The sequence below is a fragment of the Conger conger genome, chromosome 1 (assembly GCF_963514075.1).
Source record: "Conger conger chromosome 1, fConCon1.1, whole genome shotgun sequence".
Lineage (NCBI taxonomy): Eukaryota > Metazoa > Chordata > Actinopteri > Anguilliformes > Congridae > Conger > Conger conger.
The window spans coordinates 27,119,990-27,138,304 of NC_083760.1; the positions used below are offsets into that span (position 1 = coordinate 27,119,990).

An 18,315-nucleotide genomic window follows, 5' to 3' on the forward strand; every position below is an offset into this window, starting at 1 on the left:
TTCACGTTTATGGAAAAGTGGAATGTTCCATGCATTCAAATGTTCATTTGTGGCTTTTCCACATAATTATCCTTTTTGCCGTTTTTATTATTACATTCAAATATTCAGAACTGGAGTTGGTAATGGCCAAAATGTTGCACACTGAAATGGTCATGTTTAGTATTTTAAGAGTTAGACATAATTATAAGAAAAATACATGTATTAGTATCACTAAATAAGCAATTATTGAATGCAGAGAGCAATTACTGCCAGAATGTGGAAACAGTTTTGGAAAATACATTTGTAACGGTGCCAATACAACCCCAACCATCTGTTTCTGAATCGAGTCTTGACTGTGGAATTGAGTTTTGAGTGTCAAATAAGGATTGGTTACTGGAATCGAGAAGTAACGACTGGAATAGACAATGGCTGAGTATGTCATAGAGTGTTAAGTGAGGAATAAGAGAGAGCTGAATCTGGAATGCAGAATAGTGACTATTGACTGTGAAATGTTGCGGAATGGTGAAAAGTGAAAGGTGAGTTTGGTGCCCCCTGGTGTTTGCAGCTGGAATCAGGTGTGCCACTGCCCAGCCCCCAGGAGCTGATGGGTAAGATCCTCATTAAAAACAAGAAGAAATCCCACAAGCCCTCTGACGACAGTGCCAAGAAGAAGCTGGCAGAGCAGACCTCCAGCACCACCAGCGATTCCTCCACTCCTTTTGAGCCTTCATCACCTGGCGCAGGTACGGTGGCCCAGGAGGCTCATTCATTAAAACATTTTGGAATTTATCCTGAGTGTGAGCGTAAAATGTTCCTATGAACGATTTACAGAATGCCCATACATAGGAATGAATGTTTCCTAAATCCTACGGACAATACATTTATAAATCACAAATCATCCTAATGTTGTGAATAAGCGTATCACCTCTCAAATCACTGCCCTCAAATAATCTTAAATGCTTTTTCTGGCATTTTCTGCTATATACTCCGCACATAATCATTCCTGTGATATCTAGCTTTTTTACAGCTTTCTTTTATTTTTGTTTTCATACTTACGGCAATGTTAATATTATACATTTCAGTGTTGCACAGCTTAATATGTATTGCAATTATTTGATTTTAATAGAGAATCATCTTGAATTGCTCATTCTCAGTATGCAGGTACCTAATAATACAATAGCATTTCTGTTTGTCAATCATTATGAAGTGAATGTGTTTGCAAATGGGAGTTTTAACACAATGGCGGTATTGTTGTTTTATTATATTATTATTATTAGGATGTCAAGTTCTTCATACCCTAGTTAATGGTCTACAACATTGTGTCGCACAATACTTATTGCAAAAATAAGTGTGTATATGGTCTAACAGCCGTTTCATCTCCATATGTGAGGTTTGATGAAATGTTCTCAGCTCTGGAAAAAAGACTGTTGAGTCTGTCATGCAGCTGAATAGTAATAAGGAAAAGTTGGTACACATACTCTGGAGTTTGCGTATGCATAAGAATGCTTTGACGTCAGCTTCAGTTTTTATAAATCTAATTATGTGTCCATTTGCACATAAGATCTCACTGAGCACTTTATTAGGATCATTTTTTTATTACACCTACTTATTAATGCAATTATCTAATCAGCAAATTGTGTGCAATGCAATGCATATGATCATATAGATACAGGGCAGGAGCTTCACTCAACCATCAGAATGGGGAAAAAATGTGATCTAAGTGACTTTAACCTTGGAATGATTGTTGGTGGTTTGAGTATCTCAGAAACTGCTGATCTCTTGGAATTTTCACATACACTAGTCTCTAGACTTTGCAAAGAATGGTGCAAAAAAAAAAAAAAAAATCCATTGAGCGGCAGTTCTGCAGACAGAAACGCCATGTTAATGAGAGACGTCAGAGGAAAATGGCCAGCTGATGGTCAAAGCTGACAGGAAGGTGACAGTAACACAAATAACCACACATTACAACAGTGGTATTATGCAGAAGAGCATCTCTGAACACACATCATAACTGTAAGTGGATAGGCTACAGCAGTAGAAGTCTAAAAAATAAGTCTAATAAATACCTAATAAAGTGTTCAGTGAGTGTATATTGAATTTAGAATGAAATCTATGCGTACAAATGCCTTATAAATGATAGCTTTCAGGCTGTGTGCCTTGTTACAGAGAACATATAAGCCAGTGTGGTCCAAAATTGAGGTAACTGTCATGGTCAATAAAATTGATTCTTAATATAAAATGTAATTGGACATTTTAGATGGTTTGCGATGGCTATTACTGTGTGAGGCTACTACACTGAAAGTGCTCCCACAGTGCTCATTTAACGGAAGATTCTTTGTCCTGTAGTTGTGACTTTATAGTTTAACATGGCGATTATTAATTTCCAGTTGGTGAAATCACTAGGGCGCAATGGATGCTTCTTCACTGTGCTGTCATATATATAGGATACACAGTATGTTGGACAACGTTTACATTGTTTAGCCACTATGCTCTGGGAACCAGAGCCCAGTATGCATTATTTATTGTTGTATCTTATTAAAAACAATATTTTTCAGCAAGGGAGTGCCATGATAATCTTTAATTGAGAGGGATAGATTGCTAGGTCTTTATTGCTCAAAAGAGTTGTTTTGTTAATTATTCTGTAAGATAAATTTTTTACACTCACCAACAAAGTGTTTTTGTAATTATTCAGTAGACAATTTTTCTGATGCCCTGTAGAGCCGTTTTCTTAATGTTTTATTAAGCTACTTTCTGATGGTAAACTACTTCGTAAAGCTTTATGAAATTGTTTAAATTATGCATTTTATTCCGACTCATAAAAATTCATAAAAGTCCTCAAGTTTAGAATAATACACCAAAGGATTTGTAAGTTCTTCAAAATGGCAATGTTTCGACCGAGGTACTTGTAAGTGCAAAAAAGGAAAAAAGAAAGTGCACCGTTGATGTGTTTTGGCAAACTTCAAAGCATTCATGTCCATGTTTTATATGAAAGACTCCCTTGGAGCACTTTTGTTGGTGCTAACTTATCCAAAAGGGCAGTTTTATGAGTGTTTCACATTCGTAAAGGGACTTTCCCCATGAGAGACGCAAGCAAGTCTGAGTTGCCTGAGTTACAGATTTCCCTCTCTTTGAGAAACATCACTGTTCATCTTACTCCATATCTCACTGCTTACTGTATTTTACCACTACTAATATAACAGTTAATCTAACATCACTGTTCATCTTACTGCTATTCTTTTCACTGCCTTTATTACTCATGCTCATCTCACTGCTCATCTCTCTTAATTTCTCTGTTCGTCTTGCTGCTGCTCATCCCCCTGCTCATCTCATCGCACTGTTCATCTCACTGTTCATCTTATCACTGCTCACTGGTTATCTTACCTCATTTTACCTTGGCTCTTCTCAATGTCTCAGTTTCTATACCTCTGAGGGGTGCATAGTCTGACTCACGTTTTGTTCAATATCATCTGGAAATAGGACGGTGCTGAATTGTGAGCAGTGATGACTCATAGCCTGTGAGTGGGATCTCCTAATATGAGGAGTCACCATGAGTCACACATACTCCACAATACGACTAGCCTCTAACAGACTTCAGTAGCTGCTCATTTCAAAACGATCCATTCGTTTGATATCTTTTAATTATTGCAACAAGTTTGAGACAACCAATTTGGTACTGTTTTTTTTGTACTTTCTTTTTATTTTTTTATTTTTTTTGGTGTTGAACAAAAACGAACAATTGCTCGAATTGATTGACATTAGTTATTGCATGGTACTAATGTATATAGTCATGTTGTCTTAAAGGATAATAGGGAGTAAACCCAGGTATTTAATAAATGATAACTATAGATAAAAAATTATTATAATAATAATTACTGTTGGGGCATTGTAAATTATAGGCACCATTATAAATGCAAAAATGTGGGCACCCCTGGTCAAAAAGCCTTTTACTATTACTATATCTAAGTGAACAGAAGTGAAGTGACCTCTAAATGGTACAATGTTAAACGTGACACATTTCTTATAAATTTAAAGCAAGATTAAAGGCCCTGTGCAAAGGTTTGGGAACCCTGTCAGTTAGTACTCCTCCTTGGGCAACCATAACAGCTTGTAAACGCTTCCTGTAGCCAGCTAATTGTTCCCCATTCTTCCTGGCAGAACACCTCAAGCACAGAAATATTCTTTGGCTGCTTTGCACATTTGAGATCTCTACACAGATTTTTAATAATATTCATGTCTGGGGACTGTGTTGGCCACTCCAACACCTTAATCCGTCTTTCCTGGAGGTACTTTATGGTTGATTTTGAGGAATGCTTCTCTTGCTGGAATACCCAACCTCTCTTCAACTTCAATGTCTGGATTGACCTTTGAACATTAGCCTCTAGAATTTCTTCATATTTCGTGGAATCCATTAGACCTGCACAATATTTCCTGTGCCCCCAGCTGCCACACAACCTCAAAGCATAATGAATCCACCTCCATGCTTAACAATGGGCAAGGTGTTCTGTGCAATGGCCTCACCCTTTTTTCTCCAAACATACTTTTTTTGGTGGTGGCCAAAGAGTTCAATTTTGTTTTTGTCAGTTCAAAGCACATTGTTCCAAAAGGCATTCAGGCATTTTAACTAACCTTTGACCTGCAGGGGAAGTGGAAGCAGAGAGCGATGAAGATGACGAGGAAGACGACGACTGCAAGAAGACCTCAGATGAGGTCAGTTGACGTGGAAAACTGATTCATTAAATGACAGCCTGTCACCCATAGCACTCACACATTATCTTGTGTCGATAGCAGCGTTCCTTATCAGGTTACAAACTCAAAGCCAGTGTCATTTATGCGATATTGTTCAATAATTCAAAAGTCCATATTGTGTTATCTTTCTGCCCATGGCAATATTAAAACTGTGCGGCTGAGTTTGTAGCAGTCCCATCCTCTAATGTACATCTGTAGAACTGATAAACCATGATGAGCAGTTTATTGACAGAGGTCTTGGTTTCAAAATGCATGGAGTCTCAATGGGGGTGGTGGGGGGTGTTAATCCTCATATTTATGTTTGAATTGACACAAAATTATTGTAATAGAAAATTTTTGACACTTTTTGTGTCACCTTCTTATTGTCTCCCAAATTATTAGCCTTTTATCCATATCCAAATATCGAAACATCTAATTTTAGAGCCTGAGTTAAGTGAAAGTTTTACACCCACAAAAATCTGAGATGAAAATAAAAATGTATTACTTTCTTACATTGTATACAGCTACAGTGGGTAAAGCTAACCCCACACAAGACCATTGCATGCAAATGTTTGTACAGGACTTTTAAAAACATAGCATAGTGTTTATTTCATGTTTACTGTTTAATCCTACCAAATTAGGAAGTTAGAAAAATCATACAGCATCAAGATTTTAAAAGGGTCTCTTGGTTTTTAAGAGACGTGAAACGCTCAATGCAGCCAAATATACCCCAAACATATTATATGAATATGAAGGTTAAAGCACTCATTCCTTGGTCCAAAAATGTAATCCAGATCAACCCTCAAGGTATCACTGTTGGCGTTCCAATGTAGGTACAAATGACCAATATTGAATGAAGGATTCATTCGAAAAAGCTTGTCAGAGGTCAATATTATATTGCAGTTAAAGTGGAGTTTCAGCAAATTGAAACATGGATGAATCACTGAAATCAAGAAAAACGTTTAGATATAGTGCTACAATCTACCTGGTTATGTGCACACTAATGGATTTAACATGTTCTACAACATGCAGCTTAATAACAGCTTACATCATAATTATTTATATTTAGCAGAAATTTCAATTGGCACATTGATATTGTCGGTATATAATTGTGTTGTGCTGCACATTTGGTGTATATGTGGTGTGCTGCAGATGTGCTGTAGGAGAGAAATTTTGTGTGTCTGTTGTTCAGGGGTCGTCAGAGCGGGAAGCATGTGCCACAGAAGAGATGTCCACCCTGGTCAATTATGTTCAGCCAGTCAAGTTCCACACCTTCGAGGCCTCCAAAAGTGAGCTACGCATTAGCGCATACATTACATTGCATTACGTTACATTTATTTGGCTTTCATCCAGAGCGATGTACAAATAGTTCTTACCTAACGTCATTGCAACAACTGCAGAACGTAGGTCAGTGAAGATAGGATACACGCAGACAACTGCATGTGCACAAACATGCTCGCTGGTTTAAAAAAAACAACTAAAACTTTAAGTTTGGACGTAAATACCTTTTCGCTTTTTCAGAAATAAACCGCAGCTATCAGATGTCATCCTACGTGGAGACCAAGGCACTGGAGCTTCTCACAAAGTCACCTGTGGAGTTTGTGGAGAATCCTTTTATGAGCTCTGCTGCTTCTTCCTGTTGCTGTAATGAGTTCCTCAGTTCCTGAAAAGGTTCCTGTGGTGGAAAAAGGGGATAAAGATCCTTAAGTCGGCATCTTTGCTCCCATCCTATCTCTGCCCCCAAGCACCACTCACTGCTGTATTAATGGATTCTTATGGTTTTATGTTGTTCTATGGATGTAATCTGTATGAAAACAGGATTTGTGTTTTGGTACATGGCTAGCCTATTTAACTTGGATTAATGTTGTAGCGATTTTAGATTTTTACTTGTTGGCCTGGGAACATTGTTAGCTAGGTTTGGCACTATTGCTCATATAAATCAGGCTGAGTGCTCTTCTGTTCTTTTACATTGTTAGAATCTTTGGATAAGTGGGTGTAATAAATGACTGTAATATAAAAACCAGCAGACCGGTAAAGGAGTGTATCTTGGTTCAGCTGCAGTAGTACTTGTGGGGGGAAAAGTGGGATTTTCTGCGTCTGGTTCTCGTCCTTAACGGCTTTCATCCAGGTACAACAGGCTGCAGCTCAGTCGAATTTATCCCAAAGGCACTAGGGTGGACTCCTCCAACTACATGCCCCAAGTCTTCTGGAACGCTGGGTGTCAGCTAGTGGCTCTGAACTTCCAAACTATCGGTGAGATGCGACACTGACTAAATTTACCCAACACTATCGGAAATAAAGGTACTAAAAAGTGCCTGAAAATGTACAAATCCTGGGGTCGTGGGGCAGTACCGTAAACAGTAGGTACATAAAATTCTACCCCTAGCCAGCAATACATATCTAATTAATTTGTACCTTTTTTTGCTCGGAAGACTTACTCATTGGTACCCAAAGAGAACATTACTATATATTCAGGGTACATTTGGGAAATTTGATCCTTGAACAGGGTCTGCTGTGCTATTTCTTCAAAATAACTCCATGTTTGCCTCCCGTGTGGCTAATTTGACCTGGGCCTTGAGTTTTTATTGCTGGACGGGAGTCTAGCCAATGCCATTAGACAGCTATGGCCGTGAATGTGCATCAGTCACACACAGGAGTTTTATTTATTGGAATGCGTTCTGAGGGCAGCATTAGATGTGATTGGTTCTATCAGGCAGCCAGTCAAGAAAAGGGGGGGGAGGGGTTGTTTGGCTAGACATGAGTCATTGCTGAAATTAAAACTAATGAACAAATATTATAACCAAGAGAAAGATTACCTTCCCCCAAACCTCCTGGTCTTAATTGAAAAATATCAAGCATCTTGTTGTGTTATAGCATTCTTTTTTTTTTCAAGTGGGAAATAACAAGACGTGTCTAGGGACCATCGTAGCGAACACTCTTGTAGGAGAGAATATCATGCTAACCACTACATCTCTGGAGTGCAAAGCCCGCTGCTTAGGTATATGAGGCATGTCAAAAACTGTTTCCACCTCCTCCTTTTTTTTTGATTAGGTGCCTGATAGAACCAATGACATCTAACGCTGCCCTCAGAACGCATTCCAATAAATAAAATGCATATGTACACAGCACACAAAGATCTTGGGGTTACTGTTACATCAGCGCCCCCTAGCGGCTAATGAGGGACCTGCCGGTTAGCAACGGTTGCTAGAGAGATGTACACTCGTCCTGCGATAAGTGCTAGAGCTTCTTTGTTAACCGTAAGTATTGTATAACTGATTCTCGGCAAGTTCATCAGAGCTAAAGTGTTCTGTGTGTATGCGTGGGCGGAAAAGTGGTTACACAAGAGCACAGTATACACTGCAAAAAAGCCCGTCATAAGTATTTTAGTCTTGTTATGAGGCTTAAAATCTTATTTTCTCCTCTGAAGTAGAACATTTTAGCTTCTTTTAAGTTACGGTTTGCTTGAGTGAAATTCTAAAAGTACATTTTCATGCCCCATTGGCCAATCTTGACAACAACATTCAACATGTTCAATTGCAACATTTTTGTCTTTTTTAGCACAAAAGTAATAGACATAAGATTTAAGTACATTTCTAAATATGAATAGTGAAATGTTGAAATGTGGTATATATTTCTTCTCTCTCCTCTGCACTCAGACCTGTCTATGCAGTTAAACCTGGGCATGTACGAGTACAACGGGAAAAGCGGATATCGGCTCAAACCTGAATTCATGCGCCGGCCAGACAAGAACTTTGACCCCTTCACCGAGAGCACAGTGGATGGGATTGTAGCCAATACACTGTCAGTCAAGGTTGGTCTGTTCCCCCCTCCATCACTAAGTGGGTAGGCAATGCAAGGGATTTGTCTTATTTTTCAGCCTCATAATGGCTTCCTTGACTCTGGGCCTCATGTTTACAAATGCCTATAGCAGACTCTAAAGGCAGTCAAATGTCTATATTCAAGATTAGATACTGAAAGCTTTTTTATACCTGCACTAAGGAAGCAATTGAATACACCTGACGATTCAGAAGCAGCTGAATTGCCAACCGTCCAATTACTTTTGGTCCCCTAAAACAGGGTGGACTATGTATAGACACGGACGTGCTTCATCAATGCATAACCCGATACAGATGTAAATACCTTCAAATTAAAGCACTTTAAAGTCACGTTTATGGTTTCATTTCAAAGTTTAATTTCATTGTGCTGGACTACCAAGCCAAAATAAATTGTACCAACTGTCCAAATACATATGGACTGCTCTATATTATCCGGACAGCTTCTGATTTAATACTGTGTGCATGTAGATCATATCTGGGCAGTTCCTGACAGATAAGAAAGTTGGCACACATGTGGAAGTTGAAATGTTTGGGTTGCCGGTGGACACCAGACGGAAGGCATTCAAAACAAAAACCTCACAGGGAAATGCCATCAACCCAGTGTGGGACGAAGAGCCAATTGTCTTCAAGAAGGCAAGTACTGTGCCTTTTAGTCAGTACCTGTCCATTGCTATGAAATATTAATATGGCCTGTAGATAATCGTGCTATGTATTTGTGTAATGTGTCTGTGAAAGTGTGTGTGTGTATGTGTCAGTAACCAATCTGTATATGAGTTTGTGTTTGTGAGAGAAAATGTATACTGTGCTGTATGTGAGCCTGTGTGCATCTGTGTCTGTGTGTGTAGTACTTTGTAAGCAGGGTGTATGTGTCTGTATGTGTGTCTATGTGAGTACGTGATCACCTCTGATTTTTGCAGGTTGTTCTGCCCACGTTGGCCTCTCTGAGAATGGCTGTATTTGAGGAAGGGGGGAAGTTCATTGGGCATCGAATCATCCCAGTGTCTGCCATTCGTCCAGGTGAGAGAACCTTCCAGAACATTCTCTAAGACCAGAGGTCTGTTCCACAAAGCAGCATTACTGTGTTAGCTGGATAACTGCACAAAGTAAAACCCAGAGCAGATATTTTTTACTTCATCCATCTTCCAGATTTGGCCAGGGTTTTACTCAGTGCAGTGTGCAGTTATCAAGCTAACTCAGGAATCCTGCTTTGTAGAACAGGTCAAAGGATTTTCTGGAAGAGTCTATGGCTTGACTTTGTAAAAGATCATTTACAGCAAGAATTGTGTATGGTTAGTCCAGTTTAGTCTTTCAGGCCTGACCATTCTCTCACAGTCGTAAATACTTATAAATGCTTATTGGTTTACCACTGTTCTAGGTTATCATTACATTGGCCTCCGGAATGAGAAGAACCAGTCACTTACACTACCAGCTGTATTTGTTTATATTGAGGTCAAGGACTATGTGCCAGATACCTTTGCAGGTAAATTCTACATTTTTAATGTTGTTTCATAGATACATATGAATACTCCCTGTTATTCATAATCTGCTTGACAATAGTGTATTAATGGATTATGTTTGCTATCTCTTGCCATTTCTCATTAATATCCGTGGTCTTCCTGTGTCCACTCTACACCACTGCTATTGGATGAAATGCCATTGTAACATATTGTGCGTTTTCTTTCTCTGCGGTTAGATGTGATCGAGGCTCTGTCCAACCCAATCAGATATGTCAACCTGATGGAGCAGAGAGCCAATCAGCTGGCGGCGCTGACTCTGGAAGAAGGAGAAGAAGTCATTAGTAAAGAGGTGGGTTCCTTGAGGAGAATACATTACTTTGACATTTTTTCAATAGGATGCATTAGGGAAGTAAGCTGGCTGAGTATGTTTTGCTTATCCTTGTAAGTGGAAGGACAGATACTTCACTAACTGGATAGGTACATAGCTATCAGCCTAGATTGCTGTTGGCACTGTTTAGTGAATAGATGTTTAGCATCAGTGTTACGAATCTAGTGTTTGGATTTCAGGTGGAGCCTGGGGCAGATTTACCGTCTGAACCCACAAGTGACCCCAAACCTGCCCCTTCAGAGAACGGGGTGAGCCACACCCCCTGTATCACCAGTCACCCCAAACCACAGTCTCAGGTGACTCACCAGCCCCAGCCAACAGGTACACCTCCGCCACTAACTCTTCCCATCAAACCCCTCTGTCTGTCCTAGGCCTTTACCCCCACATCTCTGTGAGAGAACTCCATTTATGTCAATCAAAAATGTCTAATAAATAATAATGAATAATTCCTTGTATTTATATAGCGCTCTTCTTACCACTCAAAGCACTTTACAGTGATGAGTGGGAAACATCACCAATGTATAGCACCCACCTGGGTGATGATGGTAACCATTTTGCACCTCAATGCTCACCACACGTAAGCTGAGGTGGAGCGGGAATTATAACTCCAACTTTATGTCAATCAGAAATGTTTAGCTCCAAACTCCTGTCAGTCAGAGGCCTATAACTCCACCCCATCTCCAATAGAGAACTGTTACTCCAATTCCATTTATGTCAATCAGAAATGTCTAGCTCTACACCAACTCCTGTCAGTCAGAGGCCTGTAACTGCACCCCATCTCCTTTAGAGAACTGTCACTCCAACTCCATTTATGTCAATCAGAAATGTCGAGCTCCACCCCAAACACCTGTCAGCCAGAGGCCTATAACTCCACCCACTTGTCTCCTTTAGAGAACTGTAACTCCAACTCCATTTATGTCAACCAGAAATGTTTAGCTCCACCCTAAACTCCTGTCAGTCAGAGGCCTATGACTCCACCCCATCTCCATTAGAGAACTGTAACTCCAACTCCATTTATGTCAACCAGAAATATCGAGCTCCACCCCAAACACCTGCCTGTCGGGGATCTCTAATTCCACCTTCCAGTTCCTTGCTGTGCGGCTGCAGCTGTTTACTCTCCGAGGGATCAATAGCAGCCAGCTGCGAAAGCGATAAATAAAACGATGTGACATTTGCTTTTCATTTACCCTCAGACAAATAAAAATAAAGCCTTTAAATGAATGCGCCGTCAATAGTTTATTCCGTAGGACATTTGGAGGTGGTGAATGCGGAGCGGAGGCATTGTAACTGAATGGTTTTTGTTTCATATTGTTTGCGTTATAAAATAGCGCTTTGTTAAAGTGGAACTGCGCTGCGCTTCTCATTTTTCAGTGATTTGTACCTTTATTCAGTGACATTTGTCAGAAATGGAGTGCCTTCACTCTGTGTGAGGTGTGAAAAAAAGCGCTTATTTCCTATTCAGGTTGAAAATATGGATTTAAAGTTGAAATTGATCTTGAAGCCATTACTGAAGACATGTGTGTCTGTGTGTTTTCAGGATCAGTGAAGCCAGCTGTCAAAACAGAGGACATCGTGCATAGCGTTCTCACGGGTCAGTGAACTGATGTGTAAATGTTCCAGTGTGTGTGATCTTATTTGAGCAAATGTCACAGGCTATATGGGGAATTCAGCCGCAGTGCGAAAATGGACTAGTTTGAATATTGAAAAAATTAAACAGTCAGATGTGAACAGAAAGAAATATGTTGGCTGCTGGGTGGCGTGTTAAGACGCCGCACTCTAGTGCAAGGGCTCCCAAATATGTGGGGTCGCCTGATATGACCTGAAAATTTGAGGGGGGGGGGGGGGGCGAAGTAAAAAAAATAAATATTAATAATCTGTAAAATATGTGAAATGCAGGCTATTATATGTTGAACATCACAGTAATCCAATTATAATACAGTAATGAGGTCACCAATATACTCACAGCTAAATATGGTCGTTAGGCACGAGGTATATGGGTAGGTGGGGTGTTGGGAACTCATACATTTGTGAACATTCCTTTGGGGCCACATCCGGAACGTTTTGAGAACCCTGACTGTAGTGTGTGGATGAGCCCCACAGCTCCCCACAGATCGAACCCAGACTGCGGCCTGTCACTCCATAGGACAACGCACAGTTGACAATTGGATCATCCAGGGTATGGCAGGGTGGAGTCAACTAGGGGTCCACGTTTCATCACTCTTTAATGCCCCCTGCTGGTTGTTAGGTGCCTGTGGAATGCTTGCCAAAGCTACATATGAAAGGTCTTCCTCCAACTACATGCTGAATGTTTTTCCACCAGTTTGCGTCCTGTTGTTTTTCTCTTACCCCCACTTGAAGGCCCAGTCATATTTTGTAGACCCTTTCCCATCCCTGCAAGGTCTTCCATTAGTTCAGGTGAGCGCAGACTGCTTCTCCAAAGCATGGGCTACCAGCCAGCAGTTCCTATCTCTCCACGGTTCTGTGGCTGAACTGCACAGTCCTTGTGTAGGAGGAACATGTTCCATGTGGAGCTGGAGCAGACTGTGGGTACCCCTTCTGGGCGTACGGAGGAGTTTTCTTGGACGATGATGTTGGAGAAACCTCCTTCCTGAGGGCATTTATGCCCACCCTCAGGCCTCGAAGCCACAGTTGCGGTTGTATCACTGCACCAGGGGCTAGCGCTTTAGTTTGGCTTTGTGAACAGTGTAATTTCAGGTTCAATTCAATTTCAATTCAAATCAATTTTATTTGTATAGCGCATTTTTCTGAAGACTGCCGTAAAGACTTTTTACAGAGTAGTAGACGGGCAAACACTAGGTCTGAACCCAAAAATAGCAAGCACATGAGGTAAAGAACTCAAACTGGTGAGAAAACCTCCCCAATGGGAAGCAATCTCAGGAGGAACCCGGCTATAGAGGGGAAGCCAATCCTCCACTGGCTGACAAGGTGTAATGGTGGATATAACATAACATTATATAATGGCAAGAACAGGCCATTCAGCCCAGCAATGCTAGCCTTTTCCTACCACTAAAGTGTAGAGGTGCACCAATACTATCTTAGCGGCAATACAGCCCTGAAGTACTCGTACTCACCACAAACAACACTTTAATGACATGCACATTATTTTTTACAGTTGATAGATGCATAAAAATAATAGTTATTGACATATGATTTATTTTCCAACACGTGTAAAGAAGTGCTTTATTAATGATTCAATGGAATCAAACAAAGTCTTTTTTTTAATAAAAAAATCTATTTCCCCCAAAAAACTGGTCCCATGATTATTCTCACCTCTGGGTTAATATTTGGCAAATATGACAGCCATGGGTATTTATCTATAATTTGTGATAAGGTTAGAGAACACTTCTCGTATACACTCCATTTTGAAATCCATTATAATAATTCAAATGGGTTGGACGGGGTACAGTGAGCAGGTACTACATGCAGTCTATTAGCTGGAAAAGTAGGAAGTCCATATGAGGGGAATAACAGTAAACAGTTTACAGAGGCATGGTGATGCATCTGTAGCTCCAGGGAGTGCCCGGGTTCATTTGTCCTTGTCTTCTCAGAGGTGGAAGCTCTCTCGGTTGAGGAGCTGAAGAGGCAGAAGGCGTTTGTGAGGGAGCAGAGGCGGCAGTACAAAGAGATGAAAGAGCTCACTAAGAAACAGCACAAAAAGACCACGGACACCATTAAAGAACACACGGCCAGGTACAATGACTTCAACAGCGACTACCAGCGCAGGAGAGCCACGCTGCAGAAGACCGCCAAAAGAGACGGTAAGAAAAGGTAGGTTTCGTCTCAGTCTCCTCTTTTCAGACCCTGGCCATCATTCGCTTCCGCCTCCCTTCTTTCCTTCTGCTCTACTGTCTTTAGTCTCCAGTCATTATCCACTCTCGCCTTTCAGAACCCAGCTATTACTCACTGTTAGTTCTTTTTAGGACTATTACTCACACCCCTCTCTTTTTAGAACTTGCTTTTTAGAACTTGAGCATTATGTAGTTTCTGCTTCTTTTCAGAATTCAGGCATTATTTAATCTCTGCTCTTTTTAGAAGGCGGGCTTATTTAGCCCTTTATGGTGTAAGATCACTAGGATGTGGTTTGAATGTCCTCAGGGTAACTTAATTCTAAGGCTGAGGTAACAATCATGACAAGTAATAGATCAGAGAAACACGTACACGTACTTTCTCCCTTCAAAGTAAAGTCAGAAATAAATGTGTTTTTGAAGTATATAAAACTAGCTATAATGTCTACAGATTATGTTACATCGCAACCCAGAATCAAGCTGGGCAAGATGCAATGAGGTGAAATTGGCTAGATGGTACTGGTCTGGCAGCCTGCGCTCCCTTATCTTTCTAGCTAGCTGGTGAAATAAAGATGAACTCATTTCCTTGCCTCCGACATGTCACTGCGTTACTTCATGTCACCGTGCCCAAATCTTTCTTAAACGAGATGTATTTGCTACAGAAAGCAATTATTACATTTAGCAACATGCTAGTTTTCGTAGTGTGTCTATGGGGTTCTTCTATAATATCCATTATTATTAAGAAGAGGAGGGAGCAGTGGACAGCCACGGTACATTGCCTGGGGAGCAGTGTGGGGTTAAGGGCCTTGGCTGCTCAAGGGCCCAACAGCTGTGCAGGTTTTACCACTTTCGGGTCCCAGTCATGTACCTTAGCCACTATGCTACAGGCTGCCCACATTAGCATAGAGCTAATCGCTAGTTAAGTTAAATATTTCTGTGTTTGATTCCTGAGAGGAAAAGCTGGCTGTGTTTTCCTTGAAGTTGTTGCCTATGATCATCAGTTAGCTGTCTGCCTTGTTATTTCAGCTGCAGTTAATGAGGGCGGATCAAGTGCATTAATTGGGCAATGTTCCGATTGGGACAGTGAGCTCTCAAGTTTCGAGCCATTATTGTAGAACACTCGCTCTTCTTTCTCCATTGTTTTCAATGGGAGCAGATTAATGTTTCCCCCTGAAATAGGGCGTGGCATTCGCTTCAGTAACTGCTCTTTTGCAAGTGATGGAGATCTAGAACACTAACTTTTGAAAAAAACATTCCCAAAAACTATGGTTAATGAAATGGTTAATCTCTGCTCCGTTTAGATTTCCGGACTTATTTAATCACTGCTTTGAGAACCAAGGCTCTTTTTAGAACCCAGGCATTATAAACTGTTTTTCTCCTCTCTTGCCCTCAGTCCACTCTGTCCTCTGTTCTTTAGCAAATTAACCTAATTTTACCTCAGAATGAGTCAGACATTCTAAATGTCAATTAGCATTTCTACTTGCAATTTTGTGAAAATGCATTCTTTGGTTTCTAATTGTCCCCAGTCCTCAGTCACACAGCTGACTCTCTCACCCAAAGCCACTTAGACATTGGAGTCAAAATTTCCACAAGGACATGACATGCAGGTCATGAGCAGGTGTGCTTGGTCCAGTAATGGTGTGATTAGTGTCTTTCAGTTAGGTCAAATAATGTGGCATATTCGAACCAATTCAAGGCATTCTTTGTATTCAGCAAACCAATTCCATTATTCAGAGCGTCTGGTGTGCATCAGACCTGGGTCAAATACGAATGACTAATACTAATACAAATTTAGATTTATTCTCGTTGTGTCTGCCTGTAACCAAGTGGCTAAGATGCTTGACTGGGTTATGGAAGGTTGGTGGTTCAAGCCCCAATGCAGTAACCCCGCATTGCTCAAGGGGGGATTGGCCCCTGCTTAGTCTAATCAACTGTCACTTCGGATAAAAAGTGTCAGCTAAATAACTATAATCAGTACTTTTCTACATTTTACTGCCCTTGCCTGGTATAATGGAACCTATGAAATACTCACAAAAAGTGCAAACCCCACCTTCTGGTCCTCTTGGTTGGGTCAATTAGTATTTGAATCCGAAACAATTGCGTATTCGACCCAGGTCTAGTGTACGTGTAGGATAGAGATAGTGTTTGGGGTGCGGTAACGGTTCACCTGCGTTGCAGGAGTGGGTCGTCCAGTGTGGAGTCGGGCCCCTCGCCCAGCGAGCAGGAGCTGGCCGTTCTGGACCAGGAGAGCGGGGAGAAGCTGGCCGAGCTGAAGGGGCAGCAGCAGCAGCAGCTTCTGGACCTGCGGCAGGAGCAGTACCACAGCGAGAAACTCCACAAACGAGAGCACATCAAACAGGTAGACCTCCCGGTCCGAGGCACGTCAAACAGGTAGACCTCCCGGTCCGAGGCACGTCACGCAGGTAGACCTCCCGGTCCGAGGCACGTCACACAGGTAGGATTCACCTAGGATAATTCAGATAAATGGTTGGCATTCATATAGCGCCTTTATCCAAAGCGCTGTACAATTGATGCTTCTCATTCACCCTTTCATACACACACTCACACACCAACGGTGATTGGCTGCCATGCAAGATACCGACCAGTTTTGGGGGTTAGGGTCTTGCTCAGGGACACTTCTCTGACACTGCTCTGACTGCCAGACGACTGCTCTTACTGCCTGAGCCATGTCGCCCCCAACAGTAATCAGATAGATCGATGTACAGTAATTTTTCTGTTTATGTGTAATAACATTTTAATAATAACAAACCGGTGCCAACCAGCGGCAGATGAGTTCCCCCTCTGAGTCAGGTTCTGCAAAAGGTTTCTTCCTGTTATCAGCTAGGGAGTTTTTACACTGTTGTCGTAAGTGTACTGTTGGGGGCCGGTTCTCTGTAAAGCTGCTTTGTGACAAAGCCCCTTTGTTAAAAGCGCTCTACAAATAAAAATTGATTGATGATTGATTGATAGATAGATCATTGCATTCACATAGTGCTTTTATAGACTCATAGGACTTTACAGTGATGAGAGGGAAACTCGCCTCAACCACGGACGATGTGTAGCACCCACCTGAGTGATGCAAGGCTGCCATGTTGTGCTAGAATGCTCACCACACCTCAGATGATGTAAAGAGGGAGATAACTATGTTTTGCCAATTCATTTTGGGAATTATTAAGTGGGAAGTTGAAAGAGCCAGGCTGGGATTTTAGCCAGGACACCAGGGAAGTTCTGCGTGCAGTACAGTACACACAGTCAGGTAAAGTGCGTGTAGGTAGGCATTATTCACCTTAGACGGGGGTGCACACCACTGGTCCTCAAGAGCCAGTCTGCATACTGGTTTTTGCTCCAACCAATTGCCTTGCTTTTAAATCCTGACAGCTCTGTAAATTGCCCTGGTTCAAGCCTGTGCTTGAGCACTGTAGAATCATTAGGATACACTTGTAGTCAGCAGCTGTAGTCGTTACACATGTCAGATAAGATATGATTGAGTCAGTTAAATAATTAAGACTAGAAGTTGGCACAAAGTCTTGAAACAGATCGGCCCTTGTTGTCCCCTGACCTAAGAGAACACGTCATTCAAGTTGACCTGACTAAGGAACACAAGAAAGAGAAGCAGTCAGATCACACCCAGATTTCATGCTCATCTTGTGTTTTCCAGCTCATGGAGAAGCTGACTGTGGTGGCTGAAGAAAGCCAGTGCAACCAGCTGAAGAAATTAAAAGACATTTGTGACAAGTATGTTATCTGAAGTAATTACATACACTCAGTGATCACTTTATTAGGTGTTTATTGGACCTATTTTTTGGGACTTATTCGTCTTCGGCTGCTGTAGTCCATCCACTTCAAGGTTCGATGTGTGGTGTGTTCAGAGAGGCTCTTCTGCATACCACTGTTGTAATGCATGGTTATTTGAGTTACTGTCACCTTCCTGCCAGTTTGAACCAGTCTGGCCTTTCTCCTCTGACCTCTCTCATTAGCAAGGTGTTTGTGCCCACAGAACTGCTGCTGTTTTTTGCACCTTTTTCTTTAAACTGTAGACTGTTGTGTGAGATATTAAAGCCACCCCATCTGGCACCAACAATCATTCCACAGTCAAGTAACTTAGACATTTCTCACCCCCACCC

At 41.3% G+C, this 18,315-nt stretch overlaps 1 protein-coding gene across 4 annotated transcripts in view; it reads left to right on the plus strand.

Annotated features, from left to right (window-relative positions):
- plcb1 (phospholipase C beta 1) overlaps nucleotides 1–18,315 on the plus strand; it is a 79,329-nt gene that overhangs the window by 49,585 nt on the left and 11,429 nt on the right. For 3 of the 4 annotated variants that reach the window (XM_061254493.1, XM_061254501.1, XM_061254510.1), the window contains exons 14-28: nucleotides 545–722; nucleotides 4,619–4,686; nucleotides 5,897–5,993; nucleotides 6,226–6,310; nucleotides 6,833–6,957; nucleotides 8,361–8,515; nucleotides 9,009–9,173; nucleotides 9,458–9,557; nucleotides 9,916–10,020; nucleotides 10,234–10,346; nucleotides 10,565–10,706; nucleotides 11,923–11,976; nucleotides 13,955–14,174; nucleotides 16,370–16,550; nucleotides 17,850–17,926. In XM_061254493.1, the coding sequence (XP_061110477.1) occupies nucleotides 545–722; nucleotides 4,619–4,686; nucleotides 5,897–5,993; nucleotides 6,226–6,310; nucleotides 6,833–6,957; nucleotides 8,361–8,515; nucleotides 9,009–9,173; nucleotides 9,458–9,557; nucleotides 9,916–10,020; nucleotides 10,234–10,346; nucleotides 10,565–10,706; nucleotides 11,923–11,976; nucleotides 13,955–14,174; nucleotides 16,370–16,550; nucleotides 17,850–17,926 (1,865 nt within the window). Of the gene's footprint in view, nucleotides 1–544; nucleotides 723–4,618; nucleotides 4,687–5,896; nucleotides 5,994–6,225; nucleotides 6,311–6,832; nucleotides 6,958–8,360; nucleotides 8,516–9,008; nucleotides 9,174–9,457; nucleotides 9,558–9,915; nucleotides 10,021–10,233; nucleotides 10,347–10,564; nucleotides 10,707–11,922; nucleotides 11,977–13,954; nucleotides 14,175–16,369; nucleotides 16,551–17,849; nucleotides 17,927–18,315 lie in introns of those variants that run through there. The other variant, XR_009709556.1, reaches the window with a different exon arrangement.